Raw genomic sequence first — 26,943 nt, forward strand, 5'->3', positions numbered from 1 at the left:
TATAGAAATCAGATAAGCTTTTGCATAATCTTAAGGAAGAGACAGCTATTCCCTTTCTTTTCTGAATTGGTGTACTCAGGGCATTTGGTTAGATGAAAGGAACATCAACAGTGGGGGAAAAGAATTGAAATTTTGCATATCTGCATTATTTTGAGCTCAAAGAAAAAAAATGCCAAAGTGAAATTCAGGGCATATATAGCCACATGGTTAGAAACCATTAAAAATATTGCTTTGAATGAAACTGGCCAGATTCTTACAGCCATCATGAACCATGATGAAGGGACACTGAGAGTACCAAAGTAAAGTTCTAATTGCTAAGCTGCCTGGACTCTGCTAATTTGTTTTGGAGCACTATCTTCTGCTATATTCTTTGACATTCTTTATGTAAATGAGTTCTGTGGAGCAAGGATAGTTGCTCTGTGTTCAGCATTTGTGCACTTAGTGCACTCCCAGTATAGAGTCTGTGTGAACACATTGCATAAGATATTTTATATTGTTGCTCTTCATATTAGACTTTTATCTATGACATGCTTTTCAGTATATATCAGTTTTCTTTATGTATAGTTGATGGGTCACCTGCATTTCAGCAGTAGTGTGTTATTCTCACATGTGACAAATACAATGGAAAATTTATGCTAGAGGCTTCTCTCTGTTTCTGTATTTCTAGTGCCTCCAACAGTTTATAAACTAATTGCTCAAATGCTGTTTTTTTCCCCTAGTTACCTTTCTGTCCTTAGGCTTCTCCTAGTTGCTGTCTCTAGGACATCCCTGTTCTCTGCTTCTGTTTTTGGTAACCTAGATTATGATTTTTGGCCTGAAACAAAGCAGCATGAGTTATTTCAAAGTTCCTGTAGAAAAGACTTATTTTGAAAAGTTCTATTCTGAAAGTGCTTTTGAAGAAGATGAAAAGGATGTGGGTTAAATGCAGCACAGAATGCGTAGCGTAGAGCATAAAACAATATGCACTGCACTCAAGGAAACTTGGGTCTAATTCTAAAATCCAGTTCAAGTTAGTGGGAGTTTTTTCCCTAGTTCAGAACTAGGTAGGGAATTCGCAATGAGTTTCTGTGAAGAATGAAATCTGACGTGAAAGGTTTACTGGAGTAATGTCATAATGAAGTATGTAACAATAAAAGTCAAAGTACCAAGGCAAGTAAACACTCAAATGAATCTGATATAGATTAATAGTAGAGAAGGGAAAATACTTCTATAATGCACCAATTTTGACCGCTTACACTGCAATTTCTTCTTCTAAAAAGTAGGAAGAAAACTAAGAGGAAAAAAAAACTTTTATTAGCTTATGGATTTTTTTGGCCAATTCCCCACTTTGAACAATTCAGTTTAAATTCATTGAAGTCAAAGCAGCAACCATCTGTGGATTCATCCTGCTGTTAAACTTATTCTGACATAAGGAATGAACTTGACAAACATTTCTAGCTATGGCTAGTACCTGAGTACAGTCATTATAAGATTTCCTTTCACAAATTGCAATTGAAATGCATGCAAAGGGCTAAAGGGATTTATTTGATTGTTTGTTTTTCTTTTTGTCATTCCATTTTAGCTGCTTCCTTGCTCATTATGCTTTCCCATTAGCATAATGTATTGGTTGTGTTTGCACAGTCTTTTCTGCCAAAGGCTGCCCTGCAGTTGTACAGCCATTGGGGTAACCAGCTGTTACTTATTTAAGCCTCCATCATTTTGTATGACAGAATAACTTAATTATGCCCTACTTGAAGATGCTAAATAAAATTATCTTCTGAACAAGTGTACTTCATTTGATATTTGTCTCTGTCAGGTACTTGAACTCTGACACTTAAGCCATATGCACTAAATATATAAACACACTTTAAAACTAAACCTAGTAGCAAGGTAATTATTACAGAATTAGAAGTTGTTTTATAGTGTTTCTAGAGCACAGTTATTTCTTTAGTTAATACATTATGCATATTTAAAGGGCTTCAGAAAACTGGGAGTAAAATGCAGTTAGTACTTGCATAATAAGCTTGCAGTTAAGGTTAACGATTTACTTCTATGCTTTGTGAATAAGGGAAAGAGATCTCCAATAAATGCCGGTCATTTAAAAAAAGGCAGCACTGTAGTATCTATACATTTCAAAATTGGACAACAAACAAGATTGCTTGCTACTCAGCAAGCTAATACCATCTAGTTCTAAGAATGCCTCAGTCAACAGCAATGGTCTTGTGTTGCAGAATATGATTTAGTTTTTATTTTAAATCTAGAGTGTGAATCATCAAACTCAAACCATACTTTTTCCTGGTAACATCTTTCTTCAGCTCTCTATAAACCAACTTTCTTCCTTTCCCTTTTTCATCACTAGACAATTATGCATGTGAATGTGACAATTTTGGTGTTGCCAACTGGCTTCTTGAGTTTTGAGTGTTCCAAAATGTCAGCTCCCATATTTTCAAATGGATTATAATTGAGGATGTGCCAAACTACATGAATTTATTTTGAATAATGCCCATCTGCCACATTAGCTAGCTGATTTAGCCTTTGGACAAATACAATCTGCATTCAAAGTAGACATCTAAAGATTGAATTAATTAATAACAGATACTTTATATAAAATACACTTTTGCTAAAAAATATAAAAATAAAAATATAAAATCTCTAAATTGTATTGTACCTTATCTAGGTGTATTGATCTGTCATGCAGATCAGAATGCTTTTGAACAAAGGGAGTTAAGATTACTAAGTATTTGAAAGAAGTTTGAAAGTGATTTGTAGGCTAGAATATAGTAGCCTAGTAGAACATAGCAGAAAATCTGTTTAAATCTTATAATAAGGGAACAATTTTTATAAATAAAATTGGAAACAAAGGTAAAATTCACACTTGTACAGAGTACCCACCTATAGCTCAGTAAATATGATTTTGCCATTAGTAGTAAAAGGCCACAGGTTTTGTGTTGACCTGACAATATAAGGTTTTGGGACCTACATGCGTTTGCCTTGAGTTTATGTTAATTGTGATAACAACTGTCTAGCAGTTAGGTGAATATTGCCTAGCATGTTTCACCTTAGCTCTGTGAATGTAGCATATAATAAAGATCTAAAACCTGTGCAGTCAGTGAGTAAGACATACTGGGGCTGGGAGGTGATATTATATGACTTTAATGAATAGTTAATGAGTAAAATAGACAGACTATAGCTGGGAAATAATTTGAGAAAGCTCAAATAAGTAGATTGTGTTAGAAAATTCATAAAAAGAACCCCAAGAAGGCCCAAGATTGAGAAGTAAGAAACCTCTGTCATTAACATCATACACCTTCTCCTGGTTAAGGACTCAGGATGTGGGCAGCTCCACATAAACTCCCTTTTCTTCTAGCCATCTTCAGCAGGACTGAATCTAGTGTCCTTGGGAACTGAAGGAGCGTGAGAGTGCCACAGGAGAAAAGGAACTGATATTAGAAAGTTTATGTAAACAAGTTTAGCTAGATTATTAATGAGACTTTTCTGTCATAATTAAAAAATTTGTACTACAAGTGCTAGTATCACTATAACTGTAATAATGTTTATTGTAGTTTTGATTAGACTGTTAAGATTTTAATTAGACTAGCAACAGCTTCTTGGGTTGGCATTTTGCCCATGAGAAGATCATGAATGTAACACAATATACCATAAAGATCCTACTTCTACATTATGCTGAAGATTCAATTAATCTATAGCGTACTTTTGAATAATCTCCTTCTTCAAGTTTTGTTTGCAGAGAATACTTTTTCTGACATAGCTAATAGTGACGTTGCTGTTACCAGTATTTGACAATTTCTTGGCTTAGTTTTTCTAACTGTGAATACCTACTTGAAATACAACTTGTGCTTTCAGGGCTCAGCATTCCTGAATATCAGGGTCAACACATACGTTTCAACAGATCTGGCACAGATGGGTCTTTGATTAGTGATTGACTATTGTGGCTTTGTCTGTAGTAAGTATGATGAGATAAATGGGGCCTTGAGAAAATATAATACCATAATAAATTGGAGTGGTATGGTATATGTAGGTTGTATGATAATGTGATATCTGACCTACATTATGAGAAGAAAAAAGATTTCCTACTAATATTGCAAATGATTTTGAAGATTTACAAGGCAATACATGGCATTTTCTATGAAATCTATGTTTTGAAATTTTAAGGATGGAACACAGAACAGAAGCAGACTTTAGTTCATTGCTAAGTAAAACATTATAATGTTGTAATAAATGTTGCAGATAAAATACAGCTGAACCGTAATGTTTCTAATCTTCAAAAAATGTTGCTCATTCCCAAAGAGTAGAACATTCGATAGTGCAACACTTGTTTAAAACTAATCTTCACCATCTTTGCTATAAAACAATGTAATTGCAGATGCCAATATACTACGATGTTATCTATAAAGCCACAGGCTAGGTCTACAGATGTTACATATCACCAGAAAGCTTTTTCAAATGTTTCAATTACAGAAAAGATAAAGTGTCTGAAATTTGTATAGTGAAACAAGTGAGCGAAGGGAAAAATCCAAGAAAGTAAAATAAGCAAAAGATTCTATTTTCTAGAGTTTTATGATAAAAAATGACATTTGCTAAAAGTAATGATAACAAGCATTATTTTCCACCATGCTGAGAAACTGTCATACCAGTATGAATACAGGCTCTATCTAAACAAGTAAATATATTTTGCTAAGATTATCCTCAGGCCATGGCATGATCTAGCTAGGCTGATGCTTTTAAAATCTCTTAGACTTTCTGCTGGAACAGAGAGAGCGTATCTGTACTACCTAATGAGAATAGTCTCAAACTATGGGCAAACTCCTGGGAATTGTCTGGGAGAGCGTGAGCTGGCCCAGACCCAGGCCCACTCATACTTGGAGTGCTCTCAATTTATGGTGCAGGCAATTACAGTTTAACTGTGTAGGCAATAAAGTCCTAGTGCCCAGGTCTATATCTTAACATTGTTTATTTTAGTACTATAGATGTACTGCTAGAGGATTATATTTACATTAATTGTTTCCCAGAACCAAGAGGTTGACCTAGAGGTCAACTACTGCTGTTTTTATGTATCATTTTTTGTTAAAAAATGAATTGAGGTGATATTCAGTCTTGGACAACCATTATTCATCCAATAAAGTTGTTCCCAAATGAAAGGAGAGGTTAGTGAAGCTAGGTGAAATGAACATTTGATTCTCAGTTCCAGGATTTGTCTTTTTCTGGGATAGCGAGATCTTGCTCTACCTCTGTGGTAAAATCAGGTATTGAAGAGTCACTAAAAAGTGTTTAGATGAACTAAGGTTAATTTTAGGTATGTGATGAAAATGTACTTGGAGGAAAATTCTGCAAGTAAAGACATAGCTTATTTGTGATCTATAAACTTTGCAATGCGCAGCTGTGGAACACATAATTTTTTGACAAATCTGTATTTACCTTCCTTAAAATAGCAAATACAATGCTGAAAAGCAACATGGTAACACCATTCATTTCTCTGCATAAAATAATTTATTAATAGAAAGGGAATCCTTACAAATATTACCAGAAAGGTCAAAATCAAACTTAAAGTGGAAAAAATCTGAACAATGAAACCATTACCGTAGTTTATGATATGTAGTTATATACAAATTCCACTGAGGCTACAAGATTTCATAGCTACTCCAGCATCCAGGCTTTTATGAAAGTTTATACTTTTCAAAGCTGACACGCATTCAATTTGAAATCTATCATTAGATCTTCCATTTCTCTGAAAATTTTTGAAGGCAACTGAAATGTATAGACAAAGAGAAAGAGGATTTGTTTTCCCAATTTTCTCTTCAAAGCATAGAATCGCAGCCTGTGTTTACTGATTAAAATAATAAGCAAAAGAATATGGCATTTTCATGTTACTGAAGACTGACTTTTTCTCTCATAGACTCATTTTAATTGGTAGTTTTGTAAGGAATATTTTTAAAGTTAAAAACAGTGTAAATGTTCAGTAGTTTTCCATGTTTTCTAACTAAATAAAATCTGAAGAAAGCTTGTTTTGTGAAGTGTATCTTATATTCGGTAAATAAACTTGTTATGTCAATGAGAAAAACAATGACAACTTACTTGCACTTATAATAATTTTCTTCGGGAAAAGGTGAATTCTCTTCACACAGGCCTAAGTACAGAAGTGTATTGTGTAATGAAAGCAATAAAAATCCATCAATGCAAGCTTCTGTTTGGTGGGTGGAGGTTCTGCAGAAAAGTGGGAATCTTTTTGGTTAGTTGTTATAACTCACCCCGTTGCCGGCATTGCAACCTCCCTGTCTCCAGTTCCCTGGTTGCTAATATATTTACCTGCACCCAGCCTTTTACAGTGATTCTCTGTATGAAATCCATTCCACAGTGTCTCTTTCTGAGCTGTGGACCATGGCACTGTAGGTCTTGCTGTCCATTTAGCTATTTAGCAAGCAGCAACACACGCAAAAAGAGTTGTAATGTGTATGTGCATGACTTTGAAAAGATGGGCTTTTTCTAAGCACTCTAAATTCTGCAGGTGAGGATGGATGGCTACAAATGCTTTGGGTATTTTACAGAGACCGAAAAGACTCTTGCTCTCCCCACCAGAAACTGAGAGGGACTGTTTTGTTGTCTTCCCATATCTGTGGGATGCATACGGATTGGTGGCATGTATCTTTATTGCATCGTGTATCATTTTCCTTCTGGCTATAAATGGGCTGAAAAAGGCTTCCAAGAGCTGGCAGTAAGGGCAAGTGCAGGGGGAGGGAATGAGACCAGAAAGTCATTCTGGGAAAGGGAGGTTGTTGCAGTTCTGGTCTAAAAAATGAACTTGGCAGAAGGGGTTGAGAAGATTCACAGAAAGGAGAGGCCAGACTCCACTACTGGATACCTAGGCTTCTCCAGTCTAAGGAAAAAGGCAGTCCCAAAGGGCAAACCGTACAGAATTAGGCAATAAGGGACTTTAGATCAGCTGTATGATTTTAAGCTCTGACTTATTTTTGGAGGGTAAGCAGCTGATTGGAGCCACTTAGGCGCTTCTGTCAGCTTGAGACATGAGTTATAAAACTTGAACTGTAGTAGAAAACTTAGATTTGATTCACTCAAGAAAATACAATAGCCATATCTCCCCCCTCTCTGGGGTAAACAGTTAAAATCAGATTAGGGAACAGGCTGGGTGGGAGGTATTCTCTATTTGATCTATTAAAACTGAGTAGAAAGGGTGAGAAAAAACAGCAATTATGGAAAGAATCTGTTTGTAATCTTATCCTTGGCAGTAGGAGAGAACTCAAACCAAGGAAGCAATCTGGACAAAAGTTGTGACATTACTACTGTTTTTTTTTTTCTTTCCCTTTTTCTCTAATAGCAGAGATTACTTCGTGTTAAACTCAAGGCATGCTGTGTGCATGACACTGCCTCTGCATGTACCAAGCTGATGGGATCCCACTGTGGACCTGCAGGATATTTAAAATTCTAAGCAGTGAAACCTAGCTGAGAGGTAGTCATTCAGCTCCCTACTTGGGGAATTTTTGTATACACAGCAGCTTAGATACATAGAAAATTTTCAAGTTACCAAGGAGGCACTAATTAAGTTTTAAGTACTTCCAAATTTAGTAAGCCATTAAAGTATGTGTGTTTTTTAAAACTCACTTTGAGGTGCCAGAATTTTTCCAATGTCACATTTTAGGTTTCAAAATACAAAAAAGGAAATAGATAGCCCTAGACGTCCAGGCAAAACATAGAAAATCCTCAAATAGCCATACAGCCGTTATCTATTTTACCTGCTGAGGCAGTCAGCAGCTGTGTTACCAAGCATACAGGATTCTTCTGATGAGGAAAGGGTCCAAATCATTTGTGAGACAGGCAGATACTGTGTCCGAGTGGGGATACAGGGTCTATCTACATCATTTACAAGGGACACTTTCTGCTGTGAAGGATCCTTTGCAACTTATGGAGGCAGAAAATGGTCCTTTATCAGTTCTGGGGTGTAGAGAATGGAGAAAGGAAGGCATGTAGGTCTCAAAGTTTTTCTTATAGTGTAAAGGGAAGCAAAATTCTTTTTCCTGTGAGTTTAATTTTCCATCTTATAGCTTCTGACTGTCAAGAACAAGGAGAATAGATATAGCAATCTTTGTTATATCTAGGAAAGGCTTTACTGGACAAAAAGGTTGTAGCTCAGAAGAGATTTGAGCTTGAGGAGTGGCTGAAATTCATTTCTGTGTAACCATGAATAGCTGTGAAAAAAGAGACCTTTATGTTCCTGTACCACTGAGAGACACGTGAAAAATTATTCAGACCTCATATCTTATTAAACTGAACTACTTTTGTTGCTACATGATTTTTAGAGCAGCTATTTTGGTAAAACTTACAAGTGGTTATTGCTCCCAGAATAATAAAACTACCCAGAATGCACAGCAATAAAAAGTCACTGTCCTTTTGTCAGGGATAAAACAGAAGATAAGTCAGACAAAAGTCCAACCAGTAGTATGGCATCATGATGCTTGCTGGACTTGTGCTTCATCAGCATGCAGGAAGGGGATTCCAAAGCTGGAAGATGTTAACAAGAGACATTCCTGTTCTATGTACAGACTCTCAGACTAGATTCGTACAGTCATTGTCATTGCCTTCACACTATTAAACTGACCATTCCCCCCCCCCAAAAAAAGTGGAAAAAGATATTGAGTGTAGTTATCACAGAGACTGACAGCTAACCTCCATCTGAGTTTGCAATTGCATGGAAGTATGTGGAGTCAGATTCATGTACATGCACAAAAGATGTATGTGTAAGTGTGTATGTTCAAAGCCTTCCTCTCAAAGACTGTTGTTTCTTGATGTCCTTCTTTCTCATTAGTTTCATTAAAGAGTACGTAGTAAGAATGATCCAAGCAAAACAGCATCCTTGAGGCATCTTGAGTCTCTAAAGATTATATTCACTATTTTAAATTTGTTCTTTCAAAAATTCCCAACTGGCTCTAAAGCTAATGTTTCAAAATATCTAGGGGCTAGTTCAAAAATACAGCATTCATTATAAATAAATCCCACTGCATATGAACTGTAATTTGCAACATGAAAGAATCTGTAATTTGAGATTTTTTAAGCAGGCCAGGTACTGGTCATTTCAATTAAATACATAAAAAATACACATTAGATGTAATGATATAACTTATACAAAATACTTGCTCCAAAGTGCATTGAAAACCACAGCTTCTCATTATTACATGATCAAATTTAGAGTTTGGTTCTCCTTTGAAGAGTACTTGAATATAAAACTTCAGGCAAATATTGTATCTCTTTAGCATTTGTAAGACTTTAGTACATTGGGACCTCTTATCTTAAATAGACTTTTGAGATATGCCAGAATGCAAATATGTGCTGCTAATGTGATTATTACTACTACATGAATTTATATATTTCACCACGTAACACTCAGAGTTCTTTATTTGTACTCCTGTGCATATGACCTTTTTTTCTCTAACTCTTACGCTGAACCACAAAAGATAGACCAGTCTTATTGGTCGGGTATTTGATAAGAACTTAAAAATATGTTCAGACGCCAGGCATTGTTACAGACTTCCTGAAAGAGGCTCAACTAGTCGTTTAGTATCCATGGATTTGGATTTTCAAAAATAGTAAGGCTTCAAAAAAAGATTTTTGTACATCTAATGGAATTTGCATATGCAGTACAGCAAATTAAATATCTTATTTGATTCCTTCTCAGTTTTTGGAAATCCTATTAGCAAATGTTAATACGATATACGGACTCTTACGAACCAAAATTGTTTTGCTTTGGGACACCATTTACTGTAATGCTTAACCTTGCAAAACACTGCTATACCAGTTTAATTGGAGATCACTCCAAATGGTTTAGAGAGACATAGCTATGTCATTGGTGTCATTTGTGTGTAAACATGCATCTGCACAGAGCTCCTTTCATGGAAGCCTGCAAAAGCTCGCCTATTAATGTAGCTGTGTGAGGTTATCACTAAACGTGTTCATGCAAAATGTAGGTTAAGCTCTGCTTTCAGGCACACCACTTTCAATTCAGAGATTGAAAGGAATGAAGTTATTTCACTGATGTGAGGAAAGACTGTATTGTATGCTTTTTCTGATGGATTAGATTGACGTATTATTGAAATGAAGAAATATGTTACCTCTGTCACTTTCCTTAGCACGGTGGGAAATCTTGGTTGTCTCACCTGCCTCATGCACATAGCTGTCCACGAAAACAAGTTTAAACACTCACAGACTTTGAAGTATGGCTAGTCTTCTTTAAGGAGTAGATTGGGGTGTTCCTCAGCTGACAACAAGATTTGGCAGATTTTCTGTACAATTATATTGTTCTTCTGCAGAATGGTTCAGAGTGAGAGTTCACACTGCAGAAATACATTTGTCGCATTTCTCACCTAACAGTGCTTTAAGTGAGGGCAGAGTTTGTGATCTCTAAGGAAAAAGTATCTAATGAAAAAAAAATTAGTTTGGAAGTTGAAAATACTTTCAAAAATGTGCAACCGTTACGGTGACTGCACATTGACTTATGTCTCTACTTTTCTGCTGCTGGCTAAGTTACCTGAGGGCACTTACTGGTGGTAAAACCGGTTGATCTGAAGCTGACATTCTTGGCAGTTATCTTCAGGTTAACATGATAGTATTGATGAATGTTAAAATTATGGCTGATTACAATGTCAGTGAATACTCTACCAAGACAATGAACAGATTTTATTCTTTCTCTGGGAATGGATGGATTCAGTATCTTTTAGCAGCATTATTACTGAGACAATTCTTATTTATTGTAGCAAACTGCAGAATTGTAACTAAAACTATTGTCTCGTATACCCTTATGAGAAATAAATGTTGAACGGAACCACAATAACTATTTTTAATGTGCTATCAGATTACTTCTCCAGATGAAAAGGAACCCGCTTCTTTCTGTTTTTCTCACTATAGAGTGATCATTGTCATTTCCTTTTATGGGACTTTGGAAGATCAGAATTGCTTTCTTTCAGTAGGTGATAGTGAACAATAGACAAACTCACTCTGAAATGACAGTTTTTTTTGTGTCTCTACAGGGAACTGAGGTCCATTACAATCTGTTTTCTTGGATCTCTTATTTTTTGATTTCTTATTTAGAAGGAATGTGGCATATTAGCATATTTATTATGTGCCACAGAACATTGTGACTAGAATTCAACAGTAATGTGGAAATGTTAAAAACAAAACCAACAACAACAACATCAGAAAAACAAAGCAGCTTCAACAAACCTGATAATATTCACGCTTCACTATGGAGAAGCTCATTTTCTTGTACACTTGAAATGCAAATGGTATATCAAAGATTTCTCATCAGATTCTGCATTATGCCTGTTGCCAGTTGAACCATGCAGCACACACTACTGAATCACCAAATGGTATATTGTTATAGAAGCTTCTGTGTATTAAAATAGACAATACAAGGTTAAACTTATTGTCACTGCTTGTATACTGCTCCTGTACAGACATTTATCATCTGAAAAGGCAGTTGCTACAGCAGCTGGATTATGTTTATGGAAATGAATATGCATTATGTGTTTCTACCACTGACTCTTGATGTTAAAAATCCCAACAATATAAAGAAGCCATATTTGACTATAGTTAAAGACAACTTAAGTGAAAGATCCTTCTGCTGTATGTACAGAAAAAAAGAAAAAAAAAAGAGAATGTGCTTATGGTTTCTTGGCCAGGTAGTATTTTAAAGATAATTTGCCTTTACATGTTAAATCAGTATTACAAACAATGATTTTTCATGCTGTTGTTTCTGTTTCTTCCCAGATGTACATCCAGACAACAACACTTACTGTCTCCATGAGTTTAAGTGCTTCTGTGTCTCTGGGCATGCTCTACATGCCCAAGGTTTATATTATCATTTTTCATCCAGAGCAGAACGTTCAAAAAAGGAAGAGGAGCTTCAAGGCTGTAGTGACAGCTGCCACAATGCAAAGTAAACTGATCCAGAAAGGAAATGACAGACCAAATGGCGAGGTCAAAACTGAACTATGTGAAAGTCTTGAAACCAACAGTAAGTCATCTGTAGACTTTCCCATGGTCAAGAGTGGCAGCACTTCCTAATAGATGTACGTTCGTTTGAAAGCACTTTCTTTTAGTAATAAACTTTATTCTTTTTCTTGTTTTGCATGAATCCAGAGATGTGTCAGAATTCATGTACCGATCACTGCAGGAATGCCTAGAGTTGTTTCATAAAAATTGTTTTTTATGGGTGACAGGAGGCTACTAAAAAAATCACAAACAGATTTTGGAAAGTCACATCTCCTTAAAATGATCAGTTTTAGCTAGTGCTAATTTGATGTGCTGTGCATTGCTGTGCCATTTGAGATATATCCTGACAGTTCATGAGGTATATCTATAGTCATCACTGTATATTCAAAACTAAAAGGCTGTTGAAAAAATACAATGAAAACAGTTAATATTGTTTTCAACTTTAGAGTTAGATGTGGAAATGAAAATAGTCCTTCACTTTTCTACCTTGAATTAATATTTGTTATTAACTTGTCCATCTACTACAGTTCATGAATGGTACTAGTGCCCACCAGAATAACACTTTCCATCCAAGTCTTTGTTGTAGTCTTATTCATCTTGGCACAAAAATGTAATAATTCATATACAGCTTACTCATTATATGTTCTTATATGTCATGGGTTAGTAATAGGACAAAGTTTTTTCCCATGTCAGAAAAGTTCTTGAATCTTGGCACATCTCTAAATTACTCTGGTATGGAACAGTGGTTATAGCTTCCATTTGACTGCATGATGTACAATCTTGTAAACTGGACGTCAGAATTTATACACACACACACACACACACACACACACACACACACACACACACATATATGTGTGTGTGTGTATATATTTGAATACAGCCAGTAATTTTATCCCTGGGTTAGTAGTCAGAGAAAATCAGTTTCTATCAAAGAACTGGTTCCATTGGCCGGACAGTTACTGTTACAGTTAAAGACTGAAAATGAATTTTATGAATTTTCATTACTTTTTTTGTGATGTTGACAGGAAATTGAATAATGTTATTTTGCTTGTGCACATTCAGACAAACCAGCACCAAGTTTACATAAAAATATTTTACTTATTTCATAAATATGCAATCCCCCCACTGAATTCAATCAGAGATTGCCAGATTGAGGACTAAGTAAAAATAGTCCATAGGTTTACTATAGCATAGCTGCTGATGCGTGGAGCATATTGAGTGCAAACAAATTAACTTGCAAAACTTGTAACCCTTCCAAATGTATAAATCTGCCGGTCTGAGCTATGGGTTTCTACAGCTTCAAATTGACACGTATAACAGAGGACGCAAGGAGAAAGGTGTTGAAATTCCTTGTGGATCAGATAACAGAACGGAAATATGAAGAACTCAATACTTTCACAAATCTTCAGAAGCCAAAATAAAATGCAGAAGAAAAAGAGAGATGGATTTTGCTGAGTTTGCAAAATGAATAGCTTCTGAGGAAAGGTCAAAGTAGGGCTTCCACAGTAGGAGAAGGAAGAGAGTTAGTAAGAAAGTCTTGTGTATCTGATGTTTATCTACCATACCTAATTAAGAAATGCTGTGGTCAGGGATTCCTTAAACTGATTATGTAAAATTCATGGGAATAGCTACTCTTGGAAGCAGGTTTACTTCTCTAGTAGTGTGATGTGGAACAGGTTGCCCAGAGAGCTTGTGGAGTCTCCTTCTCTGGAGTTATTCAAGGCCTGCCTGGATGCAACCCTATCTGCCATGCTCTAGCTGACCCTGCTTGAGTGGGGAGGTTGGGCTAGATGATCTCCAGAGGTCCCTTCCAACCTTACTGATTCTATGATTCTGTGTACACAGGGTAATGCTTATTTATTGTACTCTAAACTTATTTTTAACCATAGCATATCTGTATAATCATAAACTCACTAGGAATGTATCCTCATGAGGCTTTGATCCATGCTTGATAATACTCCATTGGCAAAAATTCAGAGTCAAATCATTAGTAATTCAGGGAGTTGTAGTTGTGTAATTGAGCTCTTGGTGAAAGATGGGTTTTGCACTTTCAGAAAGCGGTCCCCAATCATTGAGTTTGAGCAGCTTCCCTGTTTTGTGCCAAAACAGTTACTTTCAAAAAAACTTTTGGAGGTTCCTGTGAATTCTCAGTACACATGCAAAACAAATGGTTTTCCCTAGGTCAATAGTAACAACTCCTTCAAAATATTGCATAATTTCTTCTTGTAGTGACACCATGCAAGGAAACCTTTCTTGTCAATTTTAGCATATGAAGCTGACTGAGAAAAATCAGGCTGTTCCTAGCATTCTAGAAGTGGTGAGCAAATGTTTCCCTTCACTTCCCAAGCACAAATACTGATTATGACAATGGTACTAAGTGAGAAATTAGAGGAGACAGGTAATTCCTTTAGCTTTCAGACTGAAGAGTACTCTTTTCTCTCTAGTTCATTCTCTTGCGTGTAACTGCTTCCCATTCATGTTGTCCACCCCAGGAACATCGGCATTTCTTATGTGCAAAAATGCATATGTTCTGTGGAAAACATTGTATCTGGGACACAGAATGATGAAAAAAATCCATATGCAATTGCAGAGGACATAACAATGGCAACTACTTTAAATGTATATGGGTCAACTCACAGTAACTTTTCTAAATTGCATTAGGTCCTGTTTCATATTATTCTGTCTTTGTTTGTTTGTTTGTTTCATTCCAACATCAGTGTAGTAACTGGAGCTAGAAAGATTGTTCGTTCCAGAAATATTTTGTGCCAAGTTTGTTGAGCTTGCCAAATGAGGTTCATATTATTACTACAAAATGCTAACAGTCTTAAAGACCAGGATTCCAGCTGCAGAAGCATTCAGATCCTCAAAAAGGAATTGTAGGGTTATTGCAGTAAACTGTAAAGACACTTATAATATTTATCAAGTGAAAAAGTGTTTGGATATGAGATTAGATTTATATCACATTTTGAACTGGCATCTACAATGGTTTTCCTTGCTATCATTTTTTAAAGTGATGACACTCAGAATAAACTACGATAATTTCTATTTCTTGATCAGTCCCAGATTAGATCTGTCAAAACTATTTAGGCATCAGACATACAACCAAATTATAGCAAATTAATAAATTACTCTAAATCAGCTGATATGCAGTAACTATTTATTTGTGTACTTTGAGCTTCTTACAAATGTTCTCATATAATTCAGTTTACTGAGTTGTGCTAAATCCGATTATGTTATATTGCTGTAGGCTAAAAGCATACACATGAAAAGTTATCATAAAACTCAGCTGATGCAGGTAATGTTTTAAGCCAGCTTAACGTGATTGCATAGCTGAGCCTATATTCAAAATGAGGAAACAAATGAGACTCTGCTCTCTCCATCCTTTTGTTCCCACATGTGCAGAATTTGCAGACGTGTATTTATTTGTTATTTCTTAACTGGGCACAAAATCTTTTTATGTTCTAAGGAACTTTGTGCCATTTCGGCAGTCCTGCATTATTCTCAGAAGGAATTTAAAGGGCCAAAGGAAGAATAGAATCCTCTTAAAAATCCAGCTGTGGGAGCATGGGAGAGTTCAGATGGGAGCAGTGCACCACATCTGAAAGACCTGAAAGATGTAAATCAAGCTATATTTGCTTCAAGTGTCCCAACACAGTCAAATAAAGCATTTCCTGCCAGTACTGGAATACTGTGATCGCTCAGCAGATTTATATGAAAGACAGTGAACTAAGAGCAATCATTTCATGAATTAGCTCTGCCAGACATAAAATGTTCGAGCTACCTATGCAGGTGAGAGTAGGAAATATTCTGTTTTGTAGCTTCCTTTTGATTATCCCTTTTTAAAAAAAAGAAAGTCTAGTGACATGTAAATTATAATGGTGTGGTTCTGCTGTGTTTTCTAAAATGGCAACTATAAGATTAAAATAAAATTCCTCAGATACAAATTCCTCAGAAACCTGCAGAAAATATATTGATGAAGCAAGCAGCAAAGTTAATTATTTATGCTACCCAATATTATTTTGCAGCAACTTTAGTGAGAAGAGGTATAGGAGAGGAAAGTAGTTATTTCTTAGTTTCTGTAAATCTATTCTTTCAAAATCATCACCAGATTGTTGGGTTTGATTTGGGAGACAGTATGAAGAATCCTTTTCCTATCTCAGCTGTTCTTACCAGATTCTATATACATTAAAAAAAAAAAAAAAATCAAGGAAGGAAGACAGATATGAGAATAGAATAAAGATCTTTGAATCTGCAGATCAGACTATTTTTGTGCCATCAAATTATTTTCATCCTGCCAGCTGCAGTCCTCACTGTCATAAGCAGAACATGACTCTTGCAGATGGAAGATAAGATGTATATGGGAAGCCAAGTTTTAATTTATGCAATGTGGCATAGACCTTATTTTAGAAACAAAAGAGAGACTATCCCAGTAGTCTGGGACAGTGAATGTTGCATGTGAGATGTCTGCACATCTAGTTTAGAATCAAGTGATTCTTGCCTGTGAATTCTAATATCACCATTTCCCTTTTCCTATCACTATATAAATAGAGCAGTGGAGACTTGGCTGTATTTTATTATATAAAGGGATAAAATATAAGGGCTACAAGCCAACAAAAAACTGCTATGCAAGATTCACCGTTCATTTTTACAATGGTAAAGGTGTTTAACCTCTCCATCCTGAATCAGTGGTGTCAGCTTTGCCAAAGAGAGATATGACCAGTTGACCTTGGACCTGAGGATATTATCACCGCATGGCAGCTGTAAAATATGGCCTAGGTTTCTCTTAAACATTTCCACTGGCTTACTTAAATGCAGATGCTTTATGTCCAAAAGCTCACCAGAAAACACATGCCATAGGCACTAGCTCCTCAGTTCCACTGACTTTGAGAGATATGTTCCCCACTTCAGACTTTCTTCCCTTCAAGGAGCAGGAGATATGCGTAAACTTTTCCGGGATGGACAGTTTGTGACTACCTCCAAAGTACTCTTCGGTCAGGAGAAAAAAGGGAAAAACTCAAGCTCTAGACTTATAAAACTCTGTGAAGATCGGCTAAAATATCAGACAAATAATATGTTGAAATCCTGTTACAGACATGTTAAAGCCAATAACAAAGCACAGGGAGCTGCTAACAGATAACTTGCTGTTATATACAGAAGAAATAATCAAAGTATTATAGAAAAAGCTGCAATTATTTTTGACAGGAACTTCCTTCTCCACTCATCCTTATGCTGCCCCTCTCTTGACCTCTGCTTCCCCAGACCACAAAAACAAAGTTAGAACCAATACACAGAACTTGAGATCCAGCCAAGCTCACCACTTAAGTATGCGCTTAAACTTTATCACATAATTCCATGAACATGGGCCATGATGTTTGGAAATGTAGTTGAATTCTGTCTGACTTCAAATGTTGAATTTATGCTTTCCCCTTTGCTTCTAAAAATCCTGATTTTTTTCTTTTTTCTTTCTTTTTTTTTTTTTTCTGGTGTGCAGCTTCCTCTACCAAGACAATTTATGTCAGCTATAGCAATCAGGCAGACTGAGCAGGGATGAAGTTCACTGGAAGACCTGCAGGATGGGATAATACAAAGACTTTACCACTACCAGAATTCAGTCTTGGAAATATCAATAGACTACATTCAAATCAATAGTCAGTCTCCTAAAGGACAAGGATTAAACAAGAGGCAGAAGGTAAAAAAGAAACAGGGGAAGGAAAAGCCCAGTTTTATCACATAGAGACTGAGTGTCAAACTTCTGAACTGCTCACTCACAAAAGGAAGCAAATCACAAAAGGAAAACAAATGTTAGCTTGTGAAAAAAAATGCTGTTGAAATAAACCATGTCTGATGTTATATTTGTAAGTACTTTTTTGTGATTGTGACAATTTCCTTTCCTGTCCTACATTGTTCAACTTGTTTAAGAAGATGAGTTTGTTTCTTGTGATGGCTGACTAATTAAGTCCAGGGTTATGCTAAAATAAATGCAATGGTCAACGCATGCTAATTTTTATACAAAATAATTTATTTCTAATAATAAAGGAATGTTTTGCAAATGTTGAGACTTGTTTTGTTGCAGTTTTAAGGAAAAAAAAAGTCCTTATACTGTTGTCTATTGTTTGTTTAGAATGTGCAGTAAAGGTGGGTGTACAAATAAAATAATAATCATGGCATCAGAAGAACGCAGTGTAAACTATAAGCATGTGTGTGTATGTATGTGTGTGTGTTTGTGTGCGTGTGTGTGTGTATGCATGTGCATGCCTCCGTGAGTGTGTGTGTGTGCACTTGGCAGTGTGTGAATTTATTTGTTCAATATTTTGTGACTATAATATATTTTATAATAGTAGGATTTCTTTTCCTCTCCTCACATTCACAGTAAGTGTACTTTATATGTTTGCAAAGCAAAGGAGTCCTGATGATTGCTATTTTGTATGGTCGTATTATACTTTGGAACCTCCACCAATAATTCTGATCCTTTTCATTTCTGGACTTATAGTGTGTAAGACTATGTGACAGCTAGGTTGAATCAGGCTAAAAGTCTGTTCAGCCTCGTATCCTGTCTCTGACAGGGAATGTAGTAGATGCTTATCTCAATAAAAGTGACTGAAATAACAGGAGAGAAATCAATGGAAAATTTGGAAAGCAGTAACCTAGTGGATATTTGTGTTATTGCCTCCTTAACACTTAAAAATGAAAGAAACAATTTTGACATCATCTAAATTTCCATGTCCAATGAGTGTCCATTTATTAGAAGTAATTGCACAAAGATAAACAAACTCATGTAGATTTCTATCATGTTAATAAATACCTCCAGAGAAGCTTAAAGTAGACAGCTAAGGACTTTCAACTCTGTTGCTATAGTTATGATGTTCTTTAACACGTTTTTTTTTTTCACTCCATACACTACCTACTATTCATCAAGTCAATGAGTCTTCACAATCAGTTCACTATTAAATGTTCTTTCTGTTGAATTAGCCTGGATGGCTTCTTGTGCACTTTTCCTCATAGGAGCTATATTTTTGTGACATATTTTAAAGGAAGAAGCTGTGCTGGGTGCTGGATTTAATAAGCCCAGGTTGAAGTATCCGAAACCGAATTCTGTTACAGTGTCAAACTGAACTCCTGTGCAGTAAGCGAACTCCATGACTCCGTGTACTCAACTGCCCTGTCGGTGAATTTCCATTTTCAAGATATTTTGACAAGACACAATTAGCTCTTCCCAGAATTTAAACATCTGAATTATCGACTGCCGGAGGCTTCAGTATAGAGTACTTGAAAAATTTATGGTCAATCATACACCAAACTGCAGAACAATTGTTAGACTGAAAAAAATAATAAAATAAAATAATAAAAGTTCCTTTTTCATTGAATATGCCATTGAGTATATCCTAATCCTGTAAACTCCCATATGCTTAATTTTAAGCATATTAGCAATGCAGCTAATGTTCTTAGAGCGAGTTACATTGTCAAAGTTAAGAAGACCAGGAAAAAAATGTCAGCCAACATTTACAGTTCTGTTTGGTAAGGTAATATCATTTCATCAAAAAGAAGTATTTTGTGAAAATGAATAGACTTAGATCAATGTTTTGATAAGACAGTTTTCCAAGTCCAGGGTGGATTTTCTAACACAGAGAAAAAGAGAGAGAATTTTTTGATATGAAAATTAGTGTTTTGGCACAGTTCCTTTTCATAGACAGTTTTGAAAAGTTTAGTTTTCAATTTACAACAAAACAAATATCATATTTTTTTGCTTATAACATCTGTACATAATAATATAGGAATTATAACATGCATCTGAAAAAGCAGTTCACAAGATGTCACGTATAAACATTAGTGTATGATATATAAATATCTCCCAACTTCCAAAGAATTGTAAAGTCCAAAGTAAATATTATTCCGAGGTATAATACTTAAACCTGACCAAACAATACTTTTTTTGCATAAACAGGTAAAAACAGAGCTTTATTCCTATGCAAATTGTTGCGTGTGTTTTCTATGTCATTCTGTCCAAAATATGCAATATATTAAGCCTCGTCAGCCTCACTGCTATTAGCGTAACTGATTTGAGAAATAGCCCACAGGATGACAGGATGAATTACGTAATGAACTAGGCAGTTCAAAGAGCATAGAACAGTAGTGATCTCCGGTACTACTTCTGTAGGGTAGTTAAGCACACCCTTACCTATAAAGAATGCCTATTTACCTGTGAATAGTTTTGCTAATGTCGTTGACTCAACTAAGAATTTACAATAGTGCATAGCTATCCACAGTAACAGTAATCAAAAACACATTCTTCTCTTGCTTCCTACCAGAGCTATTGAAAAACAATGCAGATTATATATTATTTCAGGATGGAGTGTCAACCTGATTCTTGTCAGCTCAGAAGAGTTTTCCCTATAAAGACAGTAGTCTGAAAAAAAAAAGTCTGACAACTTAATTTGTGAGTTCTGCTTCCAAGATTGTATCTTCAGGTGACTTTGAGTCCCATTCCTGCAACACACTGTGCATCAGATATACAGGTAACACACAACTTCTGTGACCCCTCCTGAGATTACTGGGCCTTTTTCTCCAGTTTACTCATTACCATAAAAAGTCACTTCTAAAAAAAGGACCTGTTATAAAGAAAAAAAAAGAGAGAGAATAGTATAATACAACTGGAATAAAAATTTCTGTATTTTTGCAAGATGAGTATAAAAAGGGATGAGCTTTAGAAAAATTGCTTCCACTGTACTTTACTTTTTACATTATAAGGTCCATTTCTTATGAGAAGATCAGAGGAATTTGGTCAGCAATAAGAACAGAAATCCCCACATTATGTTGTTACTGTGCCTTTGAATACTCATGAAGATGCTTCATTTTTCTTCTTTCCCCCTATGCAATAACTGTCACCTGTTATTTTTATACAGAAAACTTATTGCTTTTTTAACAACCTCTGTTTTTTGATCTACCTCATTCTGCTCTATATATTACAGCATTGCTATTCATGAAGCTGTAGTTAAACCTTTATCAGCATTTTCATTATGAATAGTATTGTTTAACACACAAAGATCTGCAGGTTAAACTCAGCATGTTTTTTTCTGAGTGTATATGCAAAAGAATGTAAATGAGACAATTGTTTTTCTCTTTAAGTATTAGGTAAGTTAAAATGAAAAGCTTACAAAGAGAATAAAATATTGAGGCAGATATAATTGGAAGCTGGTAGCAATTTAAAAAGTGAAATTTGGCCAATGGTTATAATACAATATATTCCAGTTGTCTACAATACAATTTGAAAAATTAAATTTACATAGCATAGGAAAGAACCATTAAAAAATATAATTTCCGGTGTCCACTTTCACATACCTTTTCATCCTTAAACTGTATTTTCAGGTTGATGAATTTAAGGCAAAAGCCATTCAAGTAAAAAAGGGTCTTATCATTGATTTTAACAGATTTGAGATCAAGCATCAGGTGTTTTAATCATTAATGTAAACTGTAGCTTTTTAAAAGATCCTTGAATCTTTGAATAAATAGCTTTGCCACTGAAAGCTACCTTACATATATATTATTTTTAAATATATTTTAATTGATATTTATAACCCTTCTAATGCCATATAAGTAACTCTGGTGCATTAATCACTTGTATTTACAAAAATCCCTTTTAAGAGATTTTTCATAAATTTCATAAAATTAGATTTTATGAATGAAGTAGTTTATGGGACTGCTAAGCTAGATCTTACATTGGCCTGACTTTTAGAGGCATAGAGCACTCCTAAATCATACAGGCTTCACTGGTATCTGAAAGTGCCCAGTAGCTGGAGCTACTGAGGATCATGTTTTAACCAGTCTAGAATAAATGTTTATAGTGAAGCAAAAAGCCATATCAATCAAAGTATTTAGACAATGATAGATAAATATCTTTGGGACTGACTGAAGTTGAATGCTGTGGTGCCTAGAAGGACCCAGGTCTCAGAGCCTTCCATTTTTAAACAAGGAATGGGTGAGGAGTTCTTGAACCGAATTGCAATCTTCATCCCGTGAACTGTCACCGCTTCTTCGTAAATGTGAGCAGTCCATTGTAGAAACATTTGGATGCATATTAGTCAAGGTCTGGGTTGATGCCTATAGCTTTCATCCTGGAGACAGTGTGACAACCAGTCAGTGGCACTTTCTCCCAACAGAGAAACTGTCCCAACATATATATCTAGTGTATACTGCTTGTTTTGGCAAATATTTACTCTCTCCAACTCAAGTGTACACTTCCACACACTCTGAAGACTTCCTCTACGCTGAAGGTTTTACACAAAGCCAAGTGAAGTTCATAGGAGTCTTTCAGCAGAATTGTTTAGCCAGAGTAACCCAGAGGGATAGGATGATTCTACTTATTTATAGCTCAGACTGTAAACTGAAGCCACCCAATGACTCTTATAAATAAGATGGGCAATATACAGCATCAAGACACATTTTAATCTATTTTTTTTTTCTAGAAGAAGCTACTAAGGTTATTAATGAAGTCTCTCCCAGTTGAGGGGCAAAAATCTGTATGCCAAAAAAACAGAGACTGAAGTCTTACATTAATGCTAGCTTGCAAGTCATGGCTTACACACATTACTGTGTGGCTGGTGTGATTATTCAAGTTTTATTAAACAGAGGGTTTAAGTCTCAAGTGATTTCAGTCCACTCAGTTTTCACAGTAATAAATTACCAGTAGCTGAGATCTTGAAGTTTAGTGTCTAAACTGTTGCATTGGTCTAGTTAAAATTATAAAAATTTTTTTTGTACAAGCTTATGGTTTCATTCTGATCATAGAAAAACAGCCTATAGTTTTAAAAATGATATTATTAGTCATTTATGTGTGAGAGCACTGAAACAACTCCATCAGGACACACAGCTTTATATTACTGTATGTCTGAGATCAGGAACAAGCACTTAATGTGATTTTGTGACTGCAGGATAGATAGAATGGGATCTGAATGACTCTATGCATCAGGTCAATGAACCAGAAATTAAGCAGAATTCATAGGCAATACTTTAACTGTTACATAGAAATAATAATGGAACACTTTGTCAAAAAATCCCCTTTTCAAGAAATGCCTAAATAGCGATTTACGCAGCAGGGTTTTTAAATAATAATACTAGCTGTCTTCCAGTGAACAGACAATTTTTATTACTCACTCAGGAAAGAAATGAAAGAAGGCATTTTGAAATGCTCCAGTTTGTAAATATATCATATTAGAATACAGTTTCCTTATTTATGCCTCTTTTTACAGGCAGAATATGAAAGCAGAAGATATAGCATGGTGGGTAAAGAAAATGTCTGTCTTGCAGCATTCCTTTGTCATGTTTTAACTTTAAAATGCATGTGAATGATGAAGTATATTTCACCATCACATCAGCTAACAAATAGAACAATAGTTTATTACCAGACTTTCAAATAGATTATATGCCACGTGGTGTAATTAAGAAAATACATATGAATCTACATATTGTGGTTAAATATTAAAGAGAGAAGTTTGATGACAGAAGAGGTGCCTACTACTTTTCCCAATTTTGGCAGTATCTATTTCAGAAGTAGCTTTGACCCTAGTGGTACTGCAACCGTTTGCCTCCAGAAAACCCCACTGCAATTTTATGTGCATACTTTATTTTCAGATTACCTACTCCAATCTAACAGTGTAATGATCTTTTTAAAAATTTGAGTTAAGTCACCTTACATAGAAGTCATTTCTTTCTAAGATTCTCCTGAAATTTCAGTAGCTAACAGGAGAACAGAATAAATGTGTCGTTGATCCTAATTATATTACTTGGGAGAATTAAAGGTTGTGATTAATGGGAGAGAGCAAATACAAGAAGGAATAAACCTCATCTGTGGACTAGGTCCTATAGTTCTGAATAGACCTGAATCATATTGTCTCCTTTCAGCTTTTTTCTTGTCTTAAATTTACAAGTCAGATGATGGAAACTGCAAAATACATTTGGTGGAAATAATCTGTTGCATCTATCCAATGAAACGAAATGTGAAAGACATATTCATTTGACAATATTTTAGTTTTCATAATTTAAAGGAGATGGGAAGCTTTAATAATTCTGTTAAATTTATTGTCAGGAAATGGTCTTCAAAAGTTTGTCTTAAAAGGTCACTGTAAAATTCTTTGCACTTTTTGTGAGTGTTGATAACTCTATAAATTTTTCCCTCACACTGAAACACTGAGCAAATACAGAGCAATAGTTTTTCTTGTTTGACATTATAGTATGACAGCAGGTGGCTAGCTCCAAGGAACTTACTATTTTCAATAGTATGGCAGCAGACAGTGAAGAGCAAGCAGCAGTGTCCCCCAGAGCTAAAGCAATGTTAGAAGTACAGTTAGATCCATAATAAAGGCAAAGCAGGCTTTTGTTTGTATTACACAAGTGACTCGCGCCTAGATGGAAGTAACAGCAAGATGACAGGCAGAGGAGTATGAACGTGAGAGGAAAAGAGACCAGTGATAAAACTGCTGTACTCCAAACTTGAACGGAAATAGAAGAAAACGTTGGAAAGTTTCACTGTCAAAGAATTGTGTTGGCTACGAAGAGCCCATGCTGGCCTCCGTTAAGGTCACATGGCAGCTCCAGGGAACGAGCTAATCTTACATATTCCACAGAATGGTAGTGGGCAAGTATGACAAAACATAAGAGCCAGCGTTGGATAAGGTACCAAATAAGAATACAGACTCATTTTTCTTTGAAATGCCCTCCAAAAATTATCATGATGTCCAAGAGATACACACAACTTCTGCAAAGACCTACAAATAGATATGTTTCAACCTTTTCTTCAGAAATTCTAGGTGAGGATCAAAGGTTGCAACATTTCCTTTGAAATGGCAGCTTTTTGCAAATGAATTTGCTCATTCCCTCTTGTCAATGCCTAATTTAGGAAATCTCTAGAGCCTTCCCACTCTCTGAGATCCTGCAAGGGAACTGGAAATGGTTTTCCAAAAGAAAAGAAAACCTTCCCTGCAAAACTGAAACTTTCCCACATAAAATTGTAATTTTTGTAGGACACGCCCCCTTTGTCAAAAATAACTCCAAATTCATAGCTAACTGGTAAATTAAACATATTCAACTGAATATGTCTGATGAATCTTAACTAAGCAAATTTCAAGTGCCAAAGTTGAAATTTGGCCAAAATGATCTTTTCCTAATGATCCTACTAAGAGTTTCCGTTATTACTTTTCCCCTTTGTTGGTCAAATGCAGAAGAAGAAAGAAACACTTACCTAGAGTGGATAATATGACCCTTGCAAACTGAGTGTCTTGTTCCACTGTGTCATCTAATATCTACAACACTCCAAAACACTAACTTCATGCTGATTCCTAAAGAAGCAAAACATTAGCTGAATTTTCTGCACCAGTTCCTGTACAGAGCACCGTACAATCTAATGTACAGCACAGAGGCTATTTATGTACGTGACGAACCAAAATTTAGCATTTGTCTGTAGAACTTCTCTGCAAGATTGATGCCAAAAAAATTACTGTATACAATGCTAGCTTCAAAGTCTCTTTAGCTGCCTGTTTCCCTGACACAGCATGTTCTCTGTTTCTGGGCAGCTACTCTACTTTTTAAATGCTGCAGTGTCTTTGTAATCATTGATTATCAATATTAAATAAGTATGGTCCTTCAGAAAATAAACTGTTTGTTACATATAGAAATCCTCTTTGCTAGTCTTGCTGAGGCACTTCCCAGTAGATATATTTTGATGTTTAGTTTTATTTCTTCAGTACTGCTTTGGGTAGTTCCCCAGTGGTCTCCAGAGTCTTTGGTCCTCAGGACCAGTTTAGAGGGAAATATATCAATAGAGTAAATCTGTGGCAACAATAGTCAAATAGAAGAGGAAACAGGGGGAGAAGGTTCTAAAAAGAGGTAAAATAATTCTAGAAAACATTCCTGGTTAGAGATATAAATAATTGCTTTCTTCTGAAAAACTGAAGAAACATTGACAAAATTAAAATGCACTTTTCACCGCCTGCTTCTGGAAATAATTCCTGTGGCAGCTGAATCGACCTCAGTGGTTTTTAGTCCCAAAACCTGCTGGATTAATCTTTGAATGCTACCCCCTTTTCATTTCTTAGTAGAATATTAATAAAATCTTGAAACAATAAAGCAAGAGAGAGCATACAGGTAAAAATGCATATGACGTAATGAATTGTCAAGCTTTTAGGACTTTGCTTGTTACAACAGTATGAAGTCTTCATTGGTGATAAATCTATCTATATATCAATTTATCTTTCTAGCTATCTTACACATTGCAGAGTGTAAAGAGTAGGACTCAGTATTGCTCACTTGCTGTGTTTAACCCAGGTGTGCAGTTCTTACTCTACATATAATTTAGAGATGATATAGACTTGTAAAAATACAACATGTATATATTCTGCCCCTACTCAATACAGTTTTTCATCACTGCTAAAAATCAATTGATAGACAAGTCTCAAAACAATATGTAGTTTCTTTCTTTATTTCTATAGTTTTCACTCTTATCTGAAAATGCAAAAAAAGTTGTAATCATTTTGCTTAATAGAAGTTATCATTCCTTGTGAGAATTTTCATCTGTTGCCATCATCTCCAATGCGGCACCGAGCAAGGAATGACAGGATGATTAGTTTTATATGAAATTCAGGGTATTTTTCTGTGAATGACAGCTATGAAGTGCACAATTTGTAAGATAAAATAACAAAAATGTGATTATTTCAAATACCAGACTGCTGATACTTTATAAATTATTGCCTAAAGCATTGAAAGTTTGGGACAGTTGCCTTGAAAGTATGTTCTAGAGATAGTTTCAAATGATGGTGTTTCAGAACCTATTTCTTCTCTTAGAAAAAAATGAACTGTAATTCCTAGAAATAGATAATATATAAAACCAGAAAAGAAAGAAACAACAGCACTGACAGGAATGACATAAATATTACAGGTGAAGAAAGACGCTGTATTTTT

The 26,943-nt window shown here is 35.4% G+C and overlaps 1 protein-coding gene across 1 annotated transcript in view; it reads left to right on the top strand.

Annotated features, from left to right (window-relative positions):
* The window catches only part of GRM8 (glutamate metabotropic receptor 8), a 343,040-nt gene extending 325,502 nt beyond the window's left edge, over nucleotides 1–17,538 (top strand). The window contains exons 9-10 of the mRNA XM_062601411.1: nucleotides 11,770–12,016; nucleotides 17,489–17,538. Coding sequence (XP_062457395.1) covers nucleotides 11,770–12,016; nucleotides 17,489–17,538 — 297 coding nt within the window. The remainder of the gene's footprint in view (nucleotides 1–11,769; nucleotides 12,017–17,488) is intronic.
* Nucleotides 17,539–26,943: the final 9,405 nt, after the last annotated feature.

This window comes from Rhea pennata, chromosome 1 (genome assembly GCF_028389875.1).
Source record: "Rhea pennata isolate bPtePen1 chromosome 1, bPtePen1.pri, whole genome shotgun sequence".
Classification (NCBI taxonomy): Eukaryota; Metazoa; Chordata; class Aves; order Rheiformes; family Rheidae; genus Rhea; species Rhea pennata.